Below are 22699 nucleotides of genomic sequence, written 5' to 3' on the forward strand. Positions count from 1 at the left end.
GTTTGAAGATCAATGCGTGAATGGAGGGTAGCTACTATGTTTACTTCCATGGCTAGTCTGGGGCAGAGGTACACCACTTGTCCCAACTACTATCCCTTCTGTTATAAAGTTTTTAGCCCAAGTTGGTTTGAGGCTCCACCACCTGTCCAAGCTAGCCCTATTGAAAGAAGCTATCTCTATTTTTTAAAGGTCAATGTGTGAATGGAGTGTATCTACTATTTGCACTACCATAGATGGTTTGGGATAGAGGTCCACCGCTTGTCCAACCTACTATCCATTGTGTTATGGAGGTTTTAGTCCTAGGTGGTTTGAAGGTCAATCTGTGAATGGAGTGTAACTACTATGTTTACTACCATATGGTTTGGGACAGAGGTCCACAACTTGTCCAACCTACTAACCATTTTTTTATGTAGGTTTTAGCCCAAGGTGGTTTAAAGGTCCACCACCTGTCCAAGCTAGCTCTATTGAATAGTCCTATCTCTAGTCTGATCACGTTGATGGTTTGGGGTAGATGTCCAATACTTTTCCAACCTACTATCCATTGTGTTATTAATGTTTCAACCCAAGGTGGTTTGAAAGTTAAAAGATACTGTGTCCTTTAAGCCAAGAGGAGCTACGTGTCATCCATAAAAAAAAGGCAGCCAAGGCACAAGCAGAATTGAAAAATATATAAGCTCAAGATGAGGCTAAGGAGCGACAACAACGTATTAGAAGCCAATGAAAGGCCAACCTTGGAGTCACACATGCATTTCACGTTGAAACAGAGGATGGTTGGTTAGAATCTGACACACCTCTACGATACCATATTAAGCTAAATAGTGCCAATGAAAAAGTACTATATAATGTCTTATTGGATACATGTGCTAAGTATAATCTGCTATCATATGGAGTGTGATTTCAGTTAGGAAATCCATCTCGATCTGAGAGTACCATCCAATTCAAGGGTATCAACAAGAAAAAAACTACAATTTTTGGAACCTGGCATACTTTTGTCAATTATGACAATGGGGTTGTAGCTCAAGACTTTTTGGTTATGCCTGCTGGAACTATGGAAGGCAATATAAACCTAGGACGTACGTGGATGATAATGACCAAATGCACTAGTGATTGGGGGACTGGGAGTGTCACAACACAGAAACCAACTCTTAGCCTTGTCACTCAAGCAATAGTCCATGAGATATCACCTCTCGAGAAAATACAACCCAAAATAGTGCATGTCCAAGAGGCTGAACCATATGTAACTATAGCCCAATCCTCTAGAGCTTCAACTTCTGTAGTTGAAACAAATCATGAGATACACAAGACTCAGTGTAATATAACAAAGAAAGCATACAAATGGGTTGCTAAAGCTTCTTTAGCGAAAAATTTTGATGCTAAAAAACAGAAGCCTTGTAAGAGATGCCCTACTCGCTCCAAGAAATGTAAGAAAACATAACGTTGGATTCCTAAACAACTATTGGAAGCCCAAGGCTACTATGAAGGGAATGATCAAATCTGAATATCTAAACGTAGATTGTGTTCTTACCTGTTACCTATAGACCCATGTGAGTCAAATCCTATAACGATAAAGACGATTGAAGATCGTGGGGAGGGAAAGATCACAGAACACTACATACCTCATCCAGAGCTAGTTTGGGTACCCAAGCGAGAACGACTTGTTTTGCTCGTCTCAAACATAGAAAAAACAAATGAAGGTTCTTGTTGTTCATATAGTTCTTCTACAGACACAAGCTTCTTCACAACTTCCACCTACCATTGTAAATATCCATACAAACGAAAAAGAATTTGCACCTCCCGTTGTAAGTTCACCACCTACAACAACGTTGCAAATAAAATCATGGGAGAGTACCGTACCACCCTTGCAACTAGATAAAAAGCATAGGGCGGTCGAAAACTATCGATCAAAGTTTTTACCCATAATAACTTGGAACAATTGGTTTCAAAAGGTGACGACATTGTTCTAAAATGTATGATCTACCCAAGGAAGGGGGGAGTGTTTGCTGACATCCATCATACACTTTCTCCTCTCTTAACCTTCCTCCCTGACCTCTCAATCTCCCAATCTTAGGGAATGTATATATATAGCCCTATACTCAAGAAAAGAAAAATAAAAAGTAAAAGAGCAAGAGCCACCAAACAAAAATCTGGAAACCTACAAATTCTAATACATGACTCAAAATCATAAAAACACACTATGCACAAGGACACGACCTTTTGGAATGACTCTTATAATGTTTTCATACTAACCATCATCTATTTGTGTATATAGATATGGCTAGTACGCTAGAGTCAACCACTCCTTCCTTGGGTGAGAGATACCCTTTTTACTTTTCACAAGTGTTTCACATATTTGCTAGGTGCTTGCCTGTGAATGGGATTTGGTAGATACACTAGCGTGTGAGAAGAATTTCGAGGAATTAGAATGGCTAATACGTCTCTTGACTACGACTGATCTATACTTAGTAGAGGATGTCTCTCCAATTATGGTATCACGGATGATGACTTTGTTTTTCTCGACGATAACACGGATATGGGTTTAGACCTAGGGCTACCTGCCCATCTATTCCATATCCTGTTCTCTTGACTCTCTAGGGGGGTGCAAATAATTAGGTTAAGGTTCCTTATGTTGTTTTGATTAAAGGTTGGTGCCTCTTCCCACTGATGTGCCTCCTAAAGGTATTCTTTGTGTTTTCTAGTGTGTACAGAAACGCATTGCATGAGTTGGATTTTGAACTTCATAGAATCTTTGTCTCGTTCACTCTTCGAATCAAGCGCGATCATCAACACAAACATGTGTTTCTTGTCCATTAGCATTGCCTCTTGTTTTTTTTTTTAGCCTCCATGTTTGTCTGCTTTTACTGTGATTGGTAGCATATATTCAACATATTTTCTTAGTATTAAACATTAGATTTAATATAATTTTATATCATAGTTCCTTGTTTAGGTTTAAAAATCAAGCAGTCTAACTAAGCTAGTTTGACCCAGATAGGCATTAGAGATATTCTCTTAATACCATGGGAAATGCCTTCCTAATTTTTTATGGTTACTTTAGGTTCTTAATCTGATTTAGGTAGCATTTTGTGCAATGTACTAGTGCTTTCTAGTGGGATTAATCCCTATAGACCTCTAGTTTAGCTATTATAAGGGAATTTACTATTGTGATGAGCCTGGGGAGGGTAACAATGTCAATATGACCCCCCAAAAGTTGCAAAATTGAAAGGCAATGAAAAACAAATAAAAGTGCCAAGAATGTAAAATCTTAATTTGGTACTTCACTCACATGTATTGCCTATGGTACTAGAGCCCTAGAGGTTTCCATTGTGGGTGCTTTTCCTTGAAAAGCAAAAAGCCCAAGGCATACAAAATAAGCACACACATAAAAAATTGAATCAATGTGAAAAAACTTTGGGGGGTCAAACAAAGGGAATAATTTAGGCGATGATTTCATAAGCAATTCCTTTTATCGTAGCTTAAATTGACGGTCTTCTAGATATAGCCTCTAGTCAGCCCTCAAACATGAAATACTTTGCTCTCGCGATTAAGCAGCTTCATTGACAAGAGAGAATTGAGAAGCTTGCCCATGGTATTAATAGCTGACCTCTAGTGCCTCTCAACCGTTAAATTAGTGACCCCAGACTTGATTAATTTTTTACCTTTACTTTTGCTTATGCGTTTGATTATATTACAATTCAATGTTTACTGCTGAAAAATTGTGTGATATTCTGTTACCATCAATCTGTGTGTCTATTCATTGCATATGTTTTTTAATTGTATATGAGAATGCAATTACTGTGAAAATTTTGGTTGATTTTGCAGTGTTTGAAGAAGGCTAAGGACATTGAATCTCAGATGCTCTTCCACCTCGATGAACCGGCTTCATCTCACTAGATTTAGAGGACGGAATCTACATCAAGAAGGGGGGCATGTTAACCGACGACGGAGATCCTTGTGGTGATGTGATTGCAAGTCATGCAGTGGAGTCAACACCTGGCAAATAGGAGGCTTGATGACTGCCCAATGCTCCCCATCGCTTGGTGCTGACCTTGGTGTTAAAGTCATTACAAGCGACAGTGAAGTCAACATCGGGCGAACGAAGATCCTTGTGGTGATGTGATTACAAGTCATGCAATGGAGTCAGGACCACCGGGCGAATAGGAGGCTTGGTGACTGCCCAACGCTCCCCATCGCTTGGTGGTGACCTTGGTGTTAAAGTCATTACAAGGAACAGTGAAGTCAACACCGGGCAAATAGGAGGCTTGGTGATTGCCCAACGCTCCCCATCGCTTGTTGCTTACCTTTGCAAATGGACGTCGGCCCAGTTAACATCCATGGATATCACATTGTTTAAGTCAGGGGCCGGGCTTGTCGATCATATAGGTGTGTAGGTGATCACCGATGAGAGGTGCACCACTTATCTTATTTTTACAGTATTTTTGCAACGACTAGCCATTGTGGGCGTCCATGTGTGAATGGGTCACTCTTATAAAAGGTCCATTCGACCTAAAAACCTCATTCTTGGAGATGCATGCTAAGAAGTGCTCTTGCTCCTTCTCTATCTTCTTCTCCTTCGTGTGCTCACGTGTGTATGTGTGTGTGTATATACTTGAGAGAGAGAGAGAGAGAGAGAGAGAGAGAGAGAGAGAGTAAGAGAGAGTGTGTGATCAAGCATTGCGGCGGCGGCTTTTCTAATTGACAAAAAGAGAAACTTGACAAGGCTGCAAATTTTTGGAACTTGCAAGCTTTATAATCCACCAAGTCTAGCAGTTGCAACACTAGGTGTAATTGTTAGGACGTAGGGCTCTCGCCCTGGTGAGGAGGGTTTAAATATTGCAGAGTTATAAATTCAAAAGTGCTAATTCTTAGATATCTTTGGATCTCGAGATAACTTTTAGTAAGGCATTAATCATGGAAGGTTGGAAGCTTGAATTCTAAGAATTCTTGGGTAGTGGCTTGTGGGCATTTAAAGTAGATTTATAAAAAACCTGCAAACAGTTACAATGCACTTGCTACATTTTGGTTTTACTTGTGATTTTTATTTTTTTTGCAATTTGGGAAAATCGCAATTTTTTCCATAGTTTAGTTATAATTAAACTGTGCAATCCTTATCAAAAAGGCTTGCAAATTTTTGGCAAAAACTTGTAAGTTTCAATAGCTCATTTTTTCTAAATGGTCTTTGGGAACACTAATTTGAAGCTACCATGTGGAGATGCGTAGCGACAAAATACGTAGCTAGCAGGTCAACATTTCCAATGAAGGTTGCATATGCTGACACATATCTCAACTAGTCACTTTGCCATTATGTGATAGAGTAGATTAATTGGTGCACAGTTTTTTGATTCTATTCCTACTTAGGCCACCCCTTCAATGGGATAAAAAATTGTTATTTCTCTAAGGGAAATTTACCCTCTCATTTGGAAAAGTGAAGAAAACATATTCCCTCCCGGAGACTATTCACATTCCCACCTTATGAAAGTGGCAGGAAACCGTTGCGGGAGAAAACTCATATTTTGAAGGTCCCTCTCCTTACTCCCTTGAGTGAAGGTGCCCGATTAGTCGGGTTTTTTGATAGGAAAGGCATCATTTTTTCCATGTGAAACAAAACCATGCTTCCAAAAAAGCAAAGGAAGATCTTTACATGACATAATGGCCAAAGTTGGACAAGATCAACTAAGTTTTACTAGGGGAAAGGTCACATCAACCATAAAGGGTGCAGAGGAGGAGAATGAGACCTAGGTATAGAGTCTAACTCTACAATTCCCTTTTGTCTCTAATGCTAGACTTTGGTGCAAAATGCTATGGAACATTTACACCACATAATTTATTTCTAAGCCTCACAAATTTCATACAAAGATATCACCACAATGTGGTTGGATAGTTAACCATCCAGCATCAGATATCAACACAATGTGATTGGATAGTTAACCATCCAGCATCAGCGATGGATGGTTACTAGCCCTGCTAACATCAATTTTCAGTTTAGAAGTTGGTTTTGACTTTACCAAAAAAAGTTGGACTAACTTTTAAGCAATGTAGTGAACACTAGCATTGAGACATATGTTCCTTGGCCTCATATGCTTTGTCGATAACCCTTCCTTGTTTTCTACTTAGTTATCCTTGTTTTCTACATCTTGATATTTGTTCAGTCTTAATCTCAAGTATTGCTTGTAACCTTTTAATCATTATCAACAACTTAGTAGCTAGAACATTGAGAAGAGGATGGGGTCTAGGACGGGCCTCGTTATCTTGACGATAAGATTTTGATAAATAGTTGTCTGCCATGTGTGCAAAAGAATACTGGGTGTGTAACAAAGGTGGTAAGAGAAGTCAAAGGATGCACTTCCTGGAAAAATGAGGTGGACAATTTCATTATTTTTGGTATTCCATAGTTTTCACATACAATCTCCAATGTGAGTGGAGATTATAGATCTAAAATCTAGCCTTCAAGCTCTTTCCATAGGTATATTAGACGATATAGCTCTTCTTGTAATCTCATTTGGAGGGAAAATTTAAATTCAAATTAACTAGCATTTTGTGTTAAAACATTCCCTTCAAGTACGTTCTTGATAGCAAAGGTTTGACTACTTAAATTGCCAAAGTAAAGGCCCTCCTAGACTCCATTCTCTTCCTCATGAACTTATTGACTCCAGTTTTGAGTAATAACTTCATAAGAAGTAGACTTTGGTGCTCTTTTATATCTTTGGGGAGGTATATATGTTGATGTCAAGTTGTTTACAATCTAATAGTCCCTCCAAAAGCTACAGCTGATTTATGATACATGATGGTATGCCTATAATGTTCTATACATTTGACTGCAAAACTGTGAAGGTTCTTTTCGGTAGTCGGCATGCGTAATGGGATGCTTATGAACTCTTGCCCTCTAGATTGCAATCCTCCCTCTTGTTACCCTCTGGAACAAGATCTGGAACCTCATTAAGAATACGCCGCACGGTTTTACACGACATTTTTCCACTTAGTTTGAGCTCATGGGAAGACTGAAGTATATTTAGACTGCCTTTTGGTGTTTCGACCGCAATCTCTTCTTTATGTTCCTCTTTTGTGATGATTTTCCGAACTTTTTTCGACTCCCATATAGCAAAATCCTTGCCCGATAAAGCTATCTTCCAATTCGACGCGTCGGGAACCAATGATCCCATATCATACCTAAAGCAGGAAAAAGTATATCAATAATGATCACACATAACACTTGCAGCTCTCCATTAAAATAATGAGAGATCTCCATCTTGCAACAAACCTTGGTCCAAGCTTCACAATCAGCTTATCATCGATATTAGCAACATAGATGTCAGCTTCTGCTGCTTCAATCCGTATTTGGCTCCCTGCATTCACGCCGGATCGTTTCCGTAGTTGTAATAATTCTCCAATTTGCTTTTGGAAACCCCATGAGAAGAAATGATCATAGAACTGTGTTCAGAAAAGATGTGACTCAATATCTATATCCATACAAATGGCAGCGTTTTCTCTTATGTATGCACATGCCCGCATTCTCTCACTATCAAAATGATCCACCATCCTTAAAAAATTAGCACACTCATGCAAGCATGCCTAATGCCTGCATCTACAGGATTGCCTTTCTTTCTGTCCATACATACATAGCAATGACACAATTAACAATAGGTTTGTATGTGTGTATGCATGTAATTGAGAAAATTGCATCATTAGTGTTGCATATCTTCACAAACCCTAATAAATGCTCAGGAAGTTGAAAGTGACTTACAATACATGGGATACCAGGATGTGTAAGGATATAGACATATCCCCACATCACCTTGTCGTCAGGAAAATTCCAATGCCGCTGTGTTGATCCAGTGTCATGATTGTCAATAAATGTGACTGCTTGTTCAGGATACCATCCTGCAATAACATTCAACACCATTATTCATGGAAACATAAGGACTAAATATAACATTGTTGTAACAAATTTTAGCAACCTAATAGCCCTGGAGGCTTCCCTTGAGGGTCTTTTAACCGCCAAAGTTCCCCACAGACTGCTGCTTGAAGTATGCCTTTTGTTGTAAAATCAAATGCAGATGACAAACCATTGGTTCCATCAATCCAATCACACAGTACTTGCCGATGGCCATCTGCAATCCAACAAGTTTCATTATAAAAAACCACTTTGAAACACATCATGCGCACACCACACCCAGGTGTGTGCGTGTGCACACTATCCTTGACTTCCCCCTAGAGCGACCCTTCAGAAAAAGCCTTTGAGAAATGGTCTATCCTCTCTCCTCCCTGATCTGCGTGTCTACGCGGGTGCATGCTGAAAACACAAGAATCGGCCACAAAGCATAGGAATGCTAGTTAAGAACCATGATGGAGGTGCATATTCCCCCTAGAGTGACCCTTCAGAAAATATGAGAACAAGTCTTCAGGAAATGGTCTCTCTTCTCTCCTCCCATAGCCCTGTATTATGATTCTCCAACTCTCCCGTTGACAAATCAAATGTACTAACCGTTGATGAGAATAAATAGTTCAGTACCCCTCTATGCAAATTAGTCTCTACAAAGGTCCACATCCGTAATATCCTGCTCTAAGGTATTGAATTCTGGTAGAAGCTAGTGTATTGGATTTTAGTACAAGCTAACAAAAAACTTCTCATACAATAAATCTAATATGTGGATATACTTGAAAATCCTGCCATTCTTTGGGTTTGTGATGATGGCAATCTCCAGTCTAATGCGAGTGTTATGCATTGTACTTGCAATTTTTCAAAGGTGTCTCTATTCTGTCCCATACGTCGAGTTTGGCCTTCTGTGGATGTTAACATCTCTTTCTTCTTCTTCTTCTTCTTCTTCTCTCTCTCTCTCTCTCTCTCTCTCTCTCTGTGTGTGTGTGTGTGTGTGTGTGTCATTGCACAATGTACTATGAGATACGGGGCCATTTCCACTGCTTATTCAGAGAGGGTTTCGGTCCTTTCTCTAGGGTCATGAGTTATAAGGATCAGAGATGTCTTGGGCTATATCAACTTGAGTTACACAGATATAGAGACACTTAATTGGGGAGAGATAGAGAGAGACAGTCCCAGAGACAGATTACAAATATTTTTTCACTAGATATGAAACAAGCAGAGGAGCACTGCAGAGCTCGGCCCACACATTCGACCACTATTGGCACTCTCATCGACCGAGCACTGGAGCTACGAAGATCCAGATGGCCACGATTGAGGAGAGGGGCTACATAGCATTGACGGAGACTACAACAAAGGATTCGAGCCATACTCTCTCGGATTCTAGCAGTAGTATCTTGTTCTAGTTCTTTTGTACCCAGACATGGTATGAGATTCACCATTTTGTAATAGATTGGTCTCATAGGTCATTTTGGCCTTTTGAAGACGTTAATATAACATTTCATTTATCTCTCTCTCTCTCTCTCTCTCTCTCTCTCTCTCTCTCTCTCTTCATGTCCTTTGTCCCCTGCACTTTTTGGTATGTATGTAGATGAGGTCTCTGACTACATTGACAGAGAGGGTGACAGAGGCGCTCAGCTAGCGGGGACATGGATCCCTTTATTATTATATGCTGATGATATTGTGTTGATATCAGAGTCGCCAGAGGGCATGCAGAGACAGTTGGATGCATTGCACAACTTTGCAGAGGATAGTGGACTGTCTGTGAACCTTGGTAAAACCAAGGTTATGGTGTTTAACACCACACCACAGTGGGTCAAGAGATCCGCACCTACACTCGTATATGGTCAGGACACTCTGGAGTACACAGATGAATATACATATCTGGGGGTGGTATTCACGGGACCGAGGTTTACTATGAGGAGAGCAGCAGAGACTAGACTGTCCAGAGCCTATGTGGCATTGGGAGGGCTAGAGAGGATGTGTTCGCAGGTTCAGTTTCAAGAACCACGAACAAAGCTATGGCTCTTTGATACTTTGGTTGCTTCAGCTATGCTTTATGGGGTCCAGGTTTGGGGACCATCTGTGAATCATGACAGTTGGAGAAGCATGGAGAGACCCTTGGTATTTATGATATCCCGGATGATTAGATCCAAGGCCTCCATACCACATGCGATTATTCGAGCGGAGGTAGCTGCCCCTCCTATAGAGATTGAGGCTCTTACGAGATCAGTGTCCTTTATGCACAGTCTATGGGATACACATAGAGGCATATATACTAGATTGGCTCTTGAGTCCTCTAGATAGTTAGCGATGCAGGGAGACGCATCATGTTGGTATGCGTAGATGACCTCATGGTTTCAGAGGCATGGTCTCAGCATGGATAGATTGCCTCCCTTTCAGTATTCCCTGGATGCACCCTGCCTGCCAGTCACACGGACGGAGATCACTAGACTCATTCGTCAGGATCTTATACAGTTGGACACAAGGAGGACATGGGTAGAGCCGATGCAGGAGTTGGGCACGAAGATGGCTTTCTACAAAGAGCATCTTCTCCAACTTTCGGGAGATGGGTTTGTGACTCGTCCGAGCTACATGGACACTCATTTGTCTCATGGTCTGCGATGTGCTATTGGTCAGATTCGCCCATCCTCACACCAGCTGGAGATTGAGACGGGTAGATTCAGAGGGATACCACCGGAGTCTAGGATATGCCAACTATGTGGTAGAGAGCCAGAGACAGAGCTACCCTACATATTCCACTGCACTGTGTATTATGAGATACGAGGGCGCTTCCATTGATTATTCAGGGAGGGTTTTGGACCCCTAGATAGAGTCATGAGGTATCAGGATCATAGATGCCTTGGCTTATATCTACTTGAGCTACACTGACATAGAGATAGTCTGCTGAGGAGACATGGAGTACAACAGTCACAGAGACAGATCACAAATTTCTTTGGATCGAGGGAGCCAGGAGACCAACCACCAGCACAGGGTTGTACCCGCATTCATACCAGAGGCACCCTCATTGACAAGGCCACTGAGCTCGGGAGATGAGACGACCACGGCCGAGACACAGGAGCACACTCCATCGACGGAGACTCCAGCAGAAGATCATAGGCATTCTAGCATGACACCCAGATTGTCATTGAGGGCCTATTCTACATTTTCACATTTCACACTTCATTTTCAGTTTTCATTTTTTACATTCAATACTTTTTGTACTTGTACTTCAGACATTGTATTAGATTCACCACTTTGTATCTGATGGTCTCATAGGTCATTTTGGCCTTTTGAAGACGTTAATATATCATTTCATTTCTCTTTGAATCGAGGGAGCCAGGAGACCAACCACTAGCACAGAGTTGTACCCACATTCATACCAAAGGCACCCTCATTGACAGGGCGACTGAGCTCGGGACATCGAGACGACCACGACCGAGACACAGGAGCACACTCCATCGACGGAGACTCCAGCAGAGAATCAGAGGCATTCTAGCACGACACCCAGAGTGTCATTGAGGGCCTATTCTACATTTCACATTTCACACTTCATTTTTCATTTTTCACATTTTACATTCATTACTTTTTGTACTTGTACTTCAGACATTGTATTAGATTCACCACTTTGTATTTGATGGTGTCATAGGTCATTTTGGCCTTTTGAAGTCGTTAATATATCATTTCATTTCATTTCTCTCTCTCTCTCTCTCTCTCTCTCTCTCTCTCTCTCTCTCTCTCTCTCTCTCTCTCTAGTAGTAGTAGTATTCTTGTTCTAGTTTTTTGGTACCCAGACATGGTATTAAATTCACTATTTTGTATCAGATTGGTCTCATAGGTCATTCTGGCCTTTTGAAGAAGTTAATATAACATTTCATTTCATTTCTCTCTCTCACACGAGCTTCATTACCTTTCCTTGAGGATTGTTTTAGAATCTAGGATGTTTCCTTTTATGCTTTATTTCATATCATTGTATCACATCTGGTACGGTTGTAACTTTCATCTGGTACGGTTGTAACTTTTGGTCTCACACGTCATTTTGGCTTCTGAAGAAATTAAGATAACACTTCATTTCATTTCAATTCTCTCTCTCTCTCCCAGTCCCATGGGTTTGGACTTCTCTCACACTGTTTTTAGGGTTTTGACACCACTTTTTTGTTGCTTTTAGGATTTCAAAATGTTTTTTTTGCCGTTTTTAGGATTTTGTCACTGATTTTGGAGGTTTGCCACTGTTTTTTGCTGTTTTTTTAGGGTTTTGTCATTGTTTTCTGCTATTTTATAGGGTTTTGCTATTGTTTTTTTGCTATTTTATAGGGTTTTGCTATTGTTCTTTTCTTGTTTTTTAAGGTTATGACATTGATTTTCTCTGTTTTTTAAGGTTACGCTTTTTTTGAAGATTTCACGAGTGTTTCTTACTGATTTTTAGGGCTTCTTGTATTTTTTTGCCGTTTTAGAGTCTCTCTCTCTCTCTCTCTCTCTCTCTCTCTCTCTCTCTCTCTCTCCATACTCTTTCGTCGTCCAGAGTGCAGATGAAGATGGATCTCTACTCCCCTCCCATATTGTCTTCACATTGTACTGCTTAGTTTAGGATCCCGCAGTATTTATATTTTGTTATCCTAGTTTAATTTATTTTGTTAATTTGACTTTGTATCAGATACACCGCATTGTAACTTTCTGGTCTCATAGGTCACTTTGGCCTTTTGAAGACGTTAATATAACATTTCATTTCATCTCTCTCTCTCTCTCTCTCTCTCTCTCTCTCTCTCTCTCTCTCTCTCTCTCTCTCTCTCTCTCTCTCTCTCTCTCTCTCTCTCTCTCTCTCTCTCTCTCTCTCTCTCTCTCTCTCTCTCTCTCTCTCTCTCTCTCTCTCTCTCTCTCTCTCTCTCTCTCTCTCTCTGAGGCGATGGCAAGCTGGTTGAGGCGAGGGCGAGCAGGAATCTGAGGTGAGGGCGAGCTGACTGAGGCGAGGGCGAGCTGTCGCGCTACCAACCTGCTGGACGAGGGACGAGGGGCGAGCTCTCTCTCTGCTAGACGAGGGTCTTGGGCGAGGGTGAGCTGCTGATATTGGACGAGGGACGAGCTAGACTAGGCGAGGGGCGAGCTGCTGGACCTGGTCAAGGGCGAGCTGCTAAGCCTGGGCAAGCTGGTTCTATGTCAAGAGGGCAAGCTCCTGGGTCGAGGGCGAGGAGCCTACCAAGGGCGAGGATGAGTTGCCTGCCAAGGGCGAGGGCGAGGGTCCTGACCTCTGAAGGATGAGGGCGAGCTGCCTGCCAAGGGCGAGAGCGAGCTGCCTACCAAGGGCGAGGGCGAGAAGAGCCAAGGGCGACGAGACAAGACCAACCTGCCAAGGCTAGGGCGAGGAGTCAGCCAGGACGAGGGCGAGGAATTGGCGACGAGGGCGAGGCCAACCAGGGCGGAGGCGAGACCTCTGCTGGTGAGGGCCTTGACTCAATGCTCGCTTTGTTTCTTCTCTCTCAAATGGACCAACCAGCCGAGGATGGTGATGCAAGTGGCTTCACCACCCCACAAAAAATGAAAGCGACGTTCAAGCGGAGGAACAGAGATAGTATACTCTCGCCAAGCTCACTGCGGGCAGGGAAAACCGTCAGAGTCCAAGATGATTTAATGATGGAGAGGGTTCAAGTGATGATTAAATCTGAGCTCAGCTTTATGAGAGATGACATCAAGAAAGAGATGTACGCAAACGCAGATAGCTATAAGAATTCTATGTATGCAGATATGAGGAAAGAATTAGATAAAGTGATGCTTGGTAGGCATGATGAGATGTATCTATTTGTGAAAGGGGAGATGCAGGCTCTAATGCGGGCAGAAGTGAATGTAATGGAATGTATTATGCAGAAAAAGTTGGATGTGGCAATTGCAAGCTTTGAATCTTGGAAAACCAATGTTGAAAATTGCATGAAGGAAAAAGATGCAGTGATTGAAGAGCTTAAAGGGGAACTTGCAGCTTGCAAAATTATGCCCAAAACAGAAGGGAAAAATCAGCCCTTGATGTTAAAGGAGCTCGAAGATATTAAGGAGCAGGTGAAAACTCTGCGCGAAGGGGAAGAACAAAACTCGAAAGAGGCTTCCTCATGGGTGGAGCGCCTTTTTAAAACACAGGAGAAAGTTGACGAAGCAGAAAAATGGATTGAAGGTGCAAAGAATGGGAAGGCCCCGATGCCAGAAACCGCACAGACTTCTACCATCATCAATATGACTATTGAGGAGGAACAGAAGAGGAGGACTAGAGCCCTCCATGTGCGTATTAGTGGTATCAAAGACACCGAAAATGTAGAAGACGAAGTGAAGGAACTCTTGTAGTGCATGGGCATCCCGGAACCTATGCACACAGGTGCTTGGAGAGTAGGAAAGAAGGGAGTTGATGAGAAGGGAAACGTCAAAGAGAAAGCACTTATTTTGCGTTTCCCGACTTTGGAAACGAGGAAGGAATTCCTGAAGAAGAGACCAGCACTTAAGAAAACTGGAATTTTTTTATGGGGGATGACCTTACTTTAGCACAAATAGCACATATGCAAGAGTTGATGCCAGAGATCAAGGCAGCAAGGGAGAAGGGAAAAATTGCCTTTTATAGAGGAGGGAAAGTAGTGGTTTTGGAAAAACGCACAACATGACGGTGCGAGACATATGGGACCACACTCCGGATGGCGGCATGGAATTGTAATGGATCATATAGGCTGGATGTGGGTGCCTTTGAGGATAGCTTCAGAGATAGAGACATTGTCTTTTACTCAGAGACACATCAAAAATCTGGACAGTTGATGCCAAGTGTGACTGGTTATTTATGGGAGACAGCTTGTCGGCCAGACGCTAGATCCCAGCATGGGAGTCGAGGTTCAGGAGGGGTAGCAGTCTTATTCAAGGAGGATTTGCAGCCGCTATTACAGATTGTCCGGAGAGATGACCAGGCGAGATACATGTGGGTGAGACTGAGAGCTGAGACAGGCAAATTCTTATACATTGCTATATGTTACGTTCCCCCTAGCACATCAGTCTATACCTCACCTAGAGGGCAATCCCCTTTCTCTATACTTGATGATGACATATGGGAGTTCTCTAGAGATGGAGATATCATTCTCTTGGGAGACTTTAATGCCAGGACGGCCAACTCCCAAACGGTATTTTATGATACCTCGGAGGATATGCTTAGAGAGATGGATATATCGGAGATGGGGCTTGACTGACACTCACAGGATAGAGAGCACACAGAGTATGGGAGATATCTCATGGAGATGACAACTACGCATGGTCTGGCCATACTTAATGGTCTAGAGATTTTTCCTTCGTCTGGGGGATTCACATGCTTTCCACACAGACATGGGGCCAGTACAGTGGACTATGTCATGACTTCACCGAGCTTCATCTCTAATATTCAGGATTTCAGTGTGGGCCCTAGACCTATTGGAGTAGCAGTGGACCATGCTCTCCTGACTTTTTCAGTCTCTTTCCAGTATAGTGTCTCTCAGACACCACGGAGGATTGCACACACACAGTATACTTTTACACCAGAGACGGATTCAGTTTATGTGGAAGAGATTTACAGACGGATGTGGGCAGCCAAGCCTGTATATACAGTGGAGGAGATCACCACTTTATTGACGGAGATCTTGCATGGGGTAGCAGCAGAGGCATACCCACACACTCAACCAGATCAGAGAAGACGTTCTGGGAACATGCCTCAAAATAGTTGGTATGATGAGGAGTGCAGAGAGATGAGAGTTCAGATTCAGAATGAGCTTATACTTGGAGTCATTACATATAGACAATCTCAGATTGCCCTTCGGCATTTAGTGCGACGGAAGAAGCGGGCCTTTTTAGCCCAGATGGAACGTGATTTGTATCAGCTCTTTTTGAGTCGAGATTCAGGTGAGGCCTGGCGTCTCTTCAATGAGCACTCTCCTCCTCCAGTGATTACCTCTCCCGAGACTTGGGGTCAGTATGCAACATCATTATATACAGTACCTGGGCAACCACCATTACCAGACCCTCTAGAGCCATGTCCAGCCACTAGTACCTTCTTTACCACTGCGATGGTGAAGAACGCCATTGACAGGATGAGGACTAGGAGAGCTTATGATCATGATGCTTTGGTGGCAAAGCACTTGATACATGCTAGAGATTTATTGTCAGAGGTTCCTGCGCGGTTGTTTAACCGTGTCATGTGTGAGGGACTACCTGAGTCCTGGAGATTATCAAGTGCTTTGGTGGCAAAGCACTTGATACATGCTAGAGATTTACTGTCAGAGGTTCTTGCGCAGTTGTTTAACCGTGTCATGTGTGAGGGACTACCCGAGTCCCGGAGATTATCTACTATTGTACCTCTCTTCAAGGCAGGGGACCTCACAGTGCCAAGGAACTACCGTACTATTAAGATAGGGTACACATTGGCACGGTTGTATGCATCCATTCTTGAGCAACAACTGAGTAAATGGGCAGAAAATGAGGGCATACGAGCAGTAGGACAGGTTGGATTCAGGAGGGGTTTCTCCACTTTGGACCACATTCTTACACTCAGAGCCATTATTGAGGAGGGTCGGGCACATGGGAGACGGATTTATTGCTGCTTTGTGGACTTCCGCAAAGCATTTGACACAGTGCCGAGAGCCAGATTGATGCACAGGCTACTGAAGTTGAGAGTACCCACAGAGATCATATGGGGGATCATGGCTTTATACGGCTCAGTGACTGGCCAGGTACACACTCTTGAGGGGATTTCTGACATTGTTCATTCCACTATTGGAGTGAAATAGGGGTGTCCTTTGTCCCTTGCACTTTTTGGTATGTATGTAGATGAGGTCTCTGACTACATTGACAGAGAGGGTGACAGAGGCGCTCAGCTAGCAGGGACATGGATCCCTTTATTATTATATGCTGATGATATTGTGTTGATATCAGAGTCGCCAGAGGGCATGCAGAGACATTTGGATGCATTGCACAACTTTGCAGAGGATAGTGGACTGTCTGTGAACCTTGGTAAAACCAAGGTTATGGTGTTTAACACCACACCACAGTGGGTGAAGAGATCGGCACCTACACTCGTATATGGTCAGGACACTGTGGAGTACACAGATGAATATACATATCTGGGGGTGGTATTCACGGGACCGAGGTTTACTATGAGGAGAGCAGCAGAGACTAGACTGTCCAGAGCCTATGCGGCATTGGGAGGGCTAGAGAGGATGTGTTCGCAGGTTCAGTTTCAAGAACCACGAACAAAGTTATGGCTCTTTGATACTTTGGTTGCTTCAACTATGCTTTATGGGGTCCAAGTGTGGGGACCATCTGTGAATCATGACAGTTGCAGGAACATGGAGAGACCCTTGGTATTTATGATATCCCGGATGATTAGAGCCAAGGCCTCCATACCACATGCGATTATTCGAGCGTAGGTAGCCACCCCTCCTATAAAGATTGAGGCTCTTACCAGATCAGTGTCCTTTATGCACAGTCTATGGGATACACATAGAGGCAGATATACTAGATTGGCTCTTGAGTCCTCTAGACAGTTAGCGGTGCAGGGAGATGCATCATGTTGGTATGCGCAGATGACCTCATGGTTTCAGAGGCATGGTCTCAGCATGGATAGATTGCCTCCCTTTCAGTATTCCCTGGAAGCACCCTCCCTGCCAGTCACACGGACGGAGATCACTAGACTCATTCGTCAGGATCTTATACAGTTGGACACCAGGAGGACATGGGTAGAGCCGATGCAGGAGTTGGGCACGAAGATGGCTTTCTACAAAGAGCACCTTCTCCAACTTTCGGGAGATGGGTTTGTGATTCGTCCAGCTACATGGACACTCATTTATCTCATGGTCTGCGATGTGCTATTGGTCAAATTCGCACATCCTCACACCAGCTGGAGATTGAGACAGGTAGATTTAGAGGGATACCACCGGAGTCTAGGATATGTCAACTATGCGGTAGAGAACTAGAGACAGAGCTACACTACATATGCCACTGCACTGTGTATTATGAGATATGAGGGCGCTTCCATTGCGTATTCAGGGAGGGTTTTGGACCCCTAGATAGAGTCATGAGGTATCAGGACCAGAGATGCCTTGGCTTATATCTACTTGAGCTACACCGACATAGAGATAGTGTGTTGGGGAGACATGGAGTACGACAGTTGCAGAGACAGCTCACAGACTTCTTTGGATCGAGGGAGCCAAGAGACCAACCACCAAGACAGGGTTGTACCTGCATTCATACCAGAGGCACCCTCATTGACAGGGCGACTGAGCTCGGGAGATCGAGACGACCACGATCGAGACACAGGAGCACACTCCATCGACGGAGACTCCAGCAGAGGATTAGAGGCATTCTAGCACGACATCCAGATTGTCATTGAGGGCCTATTCTACATTTTCACATTTCACACTTCATTTTCAGTTTTCATTTTTTTTGTACTTTCAGTACTTTTTGTACTTGAATTTCAGACATTGTATTAGATTCACCACTTTGTATCTGATGGTCTCATAGGTCATTCTGGCCCTTTTGAAGATGTTAATATATCATTTCATTTCATTTCATTTCTCTGTCTCTCTCTCTCTCTCTCTCTCTCTCTCTCTCTCTCTCTCTCTCTCTCTCTCTCTCTCTCTCTCTCTCTCTGAGTTCAACTCTCCTCGTTGGCTAGATCTTTTTTATCCCTTGGGATAGTTTCCTACGACATTAAAACTCTCTTCTTCTCGCACGTGTGTGCGCTAATAAAAAGAGGAAAATGGTATAACCTTTCTTTTACCCAAGTGTGGTAGATTGATTATGCCATTTCCCTCTTGAATAAGAGGTCTTTCAACTCTCCTCGTCGGCTAGATCTTTAAGATCTCTTGGGATAGTTTCCTTCGACGTTAAAACTCTCTTCTTCTTCTTCTTCTTCTCTCTCTCTCTCTCTCTCTCTCTCTCTCTCGGGAAGCATCGGAGAAGTGCCAATGGCTTCCCCCATGTGTAAAAAGGCGCATCCCTCACCGGCCGCCCACAAAGCCTCTTGCATGCGGACAGGGAAGAGGATGTCAGCAATAGAGAAGAAAATTAGAGAATGGAGAAACAAAGTGGAAGAGTGGATGAAGGAGAGAAGCACTATTCTTCAAAGATGGATTGAAGAAAGAGATGACATGCGTAGCAGGATCGCTTTGCTCGAGAAGAAAGTGGTCATCCAAGATTCCATCATCCGAGTTCTACAAGGTGAGCTTCTTGAAGCCAAAAGTGGGCGACTTGAAGAAGGGGAATTTCTGCCTTCCATGATGGAGGAGCTGAACACAATCAAAGAACAAGTGTGGGTCATCAAGGAGGAGGAAAAGAAAAAAGAAGTCATCTTGGGTTGAGGTCATCACCAAGACACAAAAGTAAGTGGAGGCGGAAATGGATCGAGGTCGCCAAGAAAGGGAAAGGTAAAGACGCTTCTTCTACACCTACCATCATTAACATGACCCTCGAAGAAGAGCAAAGGAGGCTACGTGCCTTACATGTGAGGGTCACTGGCCTCAAGGATGTCAACAATGTGAAAAAGAGGTCACAAGAATGATGTCGAAGATGGGAATGGAGAAGCCTTTACACACAAAGGCATGGAGGGTGGGCAAGAAGAGTGAAGGCCCGGGAGAGTCCTCAAAGCACAGGGCAATCATACTATGTCTCCCCTCCTTGGAGGAGAAGAAAGAGTCCTTGAAGAAGAGGCCAGCCCTCAAGAAGACAGGTATTTTTCTCGTTGATGATTTCACCCTCTCGCAACTGGGTCACAGGAGAGAGGTGATGCAAAGATTACAACAGCAAGGGAGAAGGGAAATATTACCTTCTACATAGATGATTGGGTGGTGATTGTAGAGCGATGCTCTACATGATGGTGTGAGACCTATGGGACCATACTAAAGGTGGAAGCTTGGAATTGTAATGGATCTTATAGGTGGATGTGGGCGCCTTTGAGGATTAGATTTCAGGACAGGGACATTATATTCTTCTCAGAGACTAATCGGGCCCCTGGACTGATGCCACATGTGACAGGATATAGATGGGAGACAACTTACCAGATTGACACAAGATCTAAGCATGGGAGCAGAGGATCGCGGGGAGTAACAGTATTATCCAAAGAGGAGCTACAACCACTTCTACACATTGTACAAAGAAATGATCATGCTAGATACATGTGGGTGAGGTTGAGGGCCGACACATGCAAATTTTTATACATTGCCATATGCTACTCTCCCCCCAGTACATCAGTCTATGCTGGGCCTAAAGGCCAGTCACCTTTCTCAATCCTAGACAATGACATGGGAGTTTTCCAAGGATGGCGACATCATCCTCCTAGGGGACTTCAATGCCCGAATGGGCAATGCTCAGACAGTCTTCTATGACACTTCGGAGGAGATACTTAGAGAGTTGGATGTAGGAGATTCGGGGCTTGATAGACATTGTCACAAATTGGTGATGTGTTTGGACAATGTGGGGAGCAGAAGACATATTCACACACACCCCGAGAACGGGCCCTTCACATGCGACTGAAATGATGACATGGCAGTGACGTCCGAAAAATCCGCTGTTAGGGTTGACGTGGTAGCAACGGACGGATCCCCCGAAAAACACGGACAGAAGTACGGACTACCGACGTGGCACTGCTATACGAAATTGCAGCTTTTGCGCTGGGGGAAAGCAATAAAAACTCTACGCAATTTGCTTTATTTTGTATGCTTTTAAATTGGTAGCTTTTGGGGCTCTGCTTTTAGCAACCCTTGTAACCTCTATAAGAAAACCAAGGGGGCTCCCTCTGCAGAGCATCTGGACGCAGAGTCTGAGAGCAAGCACCCACGGGAGTTGTACTTTGCTCGAAGATTAATATTAAAAGAAATACCAAAAGGGGCGCTAGTCTTTGGGGCCAATACCTCTTGGCACGGAACTCCGCCAAGCCGTGTTGAATCAATTGTGAACTGTTTTGAAGTGAATTTGTGCTGTGTCGTGGCAGATTCTCGACTTAGAGTGCCCAAGTCTGTTACAGTGTGTAGCAGGCTACAGTGTCACTTCACAGGACAGGCAGTTGGACAGTTAGCTACAGTTGGTCTGGTTCACACTGGACGGACTCTTTGGGCTGGGAGTGACATGTGGCAGGGTACCTACGACGGTCTAGTGGACATCGTGGCAAGGTCACCACCACCACTCAGTTTGGAGATAGACTTAGCTGGCTGGACATTTATGGGCCGTTGGTGGCTCTTATGGTTGTACATATGAGTAGTCGTTTTGGGTAGTTCTATCTTATCTTGCACATAGACGTCTAGGTCGACTCTTACACAGAGCATTGCTTGACCATCCAGGCACATCTGAGCCTCGACACCCCATTTGTACCTGTGAGTCCTGGGCTGGAGCTGAGTGTGCTGCCACTCCAAAGTGTGTACATGGTTCTTTGAGCTAGTCAAGTCCATATGTTCTGGTTTACTGCTGTGTAGCTGTTGTTATCCATTGTTTCTGTGTTTCATTCTGTTTGAGAGAGTTTCTATTTGTTGAGTGAGATTGTCACGCACATTGCATTGAGGGACACCCACACTGTAGAGAGCACGACACATTATCCGCACTACAGGTGCTCTCATTTTGGCGATCACGGTGGGACCTCGGAATCAATTTGATGCCCGAATTCACTATGAGCGCCTTAGATCTACAGCCTACTCGACCTGCTCCTTTCACTGTTACATTGGCTGATCAAAGAATAGTCTACCCAGTGGGCATAGTTGACAAGGTGCCTCTGAAGGTACAAGATTTCACTTTTGACTTGGATTTTGTGGTAGTTCATCTTCCCCAGGTAGAGGGAGGTTATCCCTTGCTGATTGGTAGGCCATGGTTGCGACATACGAAAGCACTTCATGACTGGGGAAACGACGCCATGTGGATACATACCCCTGGCTCTCCAATGCAACAAATCCGTCTCGAAGGTGGCATGGATCCAGTCGTTCAGCATAGCTCTTTGTCAGTAGAGTCCAACCCTGACTTGGAGCAACCGGTCCCTCCTGATGGGTCCGATGAAGACTTACTGCAGTGGTTAGAAGCTACATCTTCGATGCCATGGTATGTAGTCTCTCCTCAACCCTTGACAACAGATTCATCCTCTTCCCCTGATCCTACACTTGAAGCCAGTAATCCTAGTCAGCCAAGTGCGCCACACCCTTTTGGGCCAGTCTCTGATGACCATCCTTCAGAGGGTCCATTGATTGAAGCCATCGGCCTGGGTGAGCCTATAACCCACCATAGAAGGGGGAAAAAGTCTCCCTTGCAAGAGTTGGCCAACATCCCACCTCCCTCCTTAACCTCCATTCCATTTGAATCTCCACCCATGCCGAAGCACTTTGAGGTATCTGAGGATTTACCATTCGCAGAGCTTCCATCAGGATGGTTGCAGGAAAAGTATACTGATTTCAACATTGATCAATGCAGCTCATAATGTCCAGAAGCTCACAGAGGCGGCACGGTCTTCTATCCCTGACGCAGCCTCGCCCACTGCACTGCCTGACCCAGTCAGAGAGGTCAACCTAGGCGGCCCTGACAACCATCAGCCCATCTTGTTAGCCGCTTGGTTATGGGATCATCCCGCTATACTCGACCAGGTAATCTCTTTCATGCACTCTTTCAAGGATGTGTTTGCTTGGTCTTACCACGATTTGGAGGGAATTCCAACAGAGCTAGGAGTCCACACAATTCCTCTGGTTGAGGGGGCTAAGCCAGTTAGAGGAAGGGCTTACAAACTGAATCCCAAATATGCAGAAGCAGTCAAAATCGAGTTGGAGAAAATGCAAGAAGCAGGTATTATTGTACCAGTAGAGAACTCAGAATGGTTGT

The 22699-nt window shown here is 43.7% G+C and overlaps 1 protein-coding gene across 2 annotated transcripts in view; it reads right to left on the bottom strand.

The window, feature by feature from the left end:
• Positions 1-6488: 6488 nt before the first annotated feature.
• The window catches only part of LOC147449420 (alpha-amylase-like), a 166262-nt gene continuing 150051 nt past the window's right edge, over positions 6489-22699 (bottom strand). The window contains exons 5-8 of one of the 2 annotated variants that reach the window (XM_086521866.1): positions 7950-8102; positions 7736-7872; positions 7253-7422; positions 6491-7161 (exon numbers count right to left, since the gene is read on the bottom strand). In XM_086521866.1, the coding sequence (XP_086377992.1) occupies positions 6861-7161; positions 7253-7422; positions 7736-7872; positions 7950-8102 (761 nt within the window). In that variant the 3' untranslated portion in view covers positions 6491-6860. Of the gene's footprint in view, positions 7162-7252; positions 7423-7735; positions 7873-7949; positions 8103-22699 lie in introns of both variants that reach the window. The other variant, XM_086521867.1, reaches the window with a different exon arrangement.

The sequence above is a fragment of the Adiantum capillus-veneris genome, chromosome 10 (genome assembly GCF_014529385.1).
Source record: "Adiantum capillus-veneris isolate H3 chromosome 10, ASM1452938v2, whole genome shotgun sequence".
NCBI lineage: Eukaryota > Viridiplantae > Streptophyta > Polypodiopsida > Polypodiales > Pteridaceae > Adiantum > Adiantum capillus-veneris.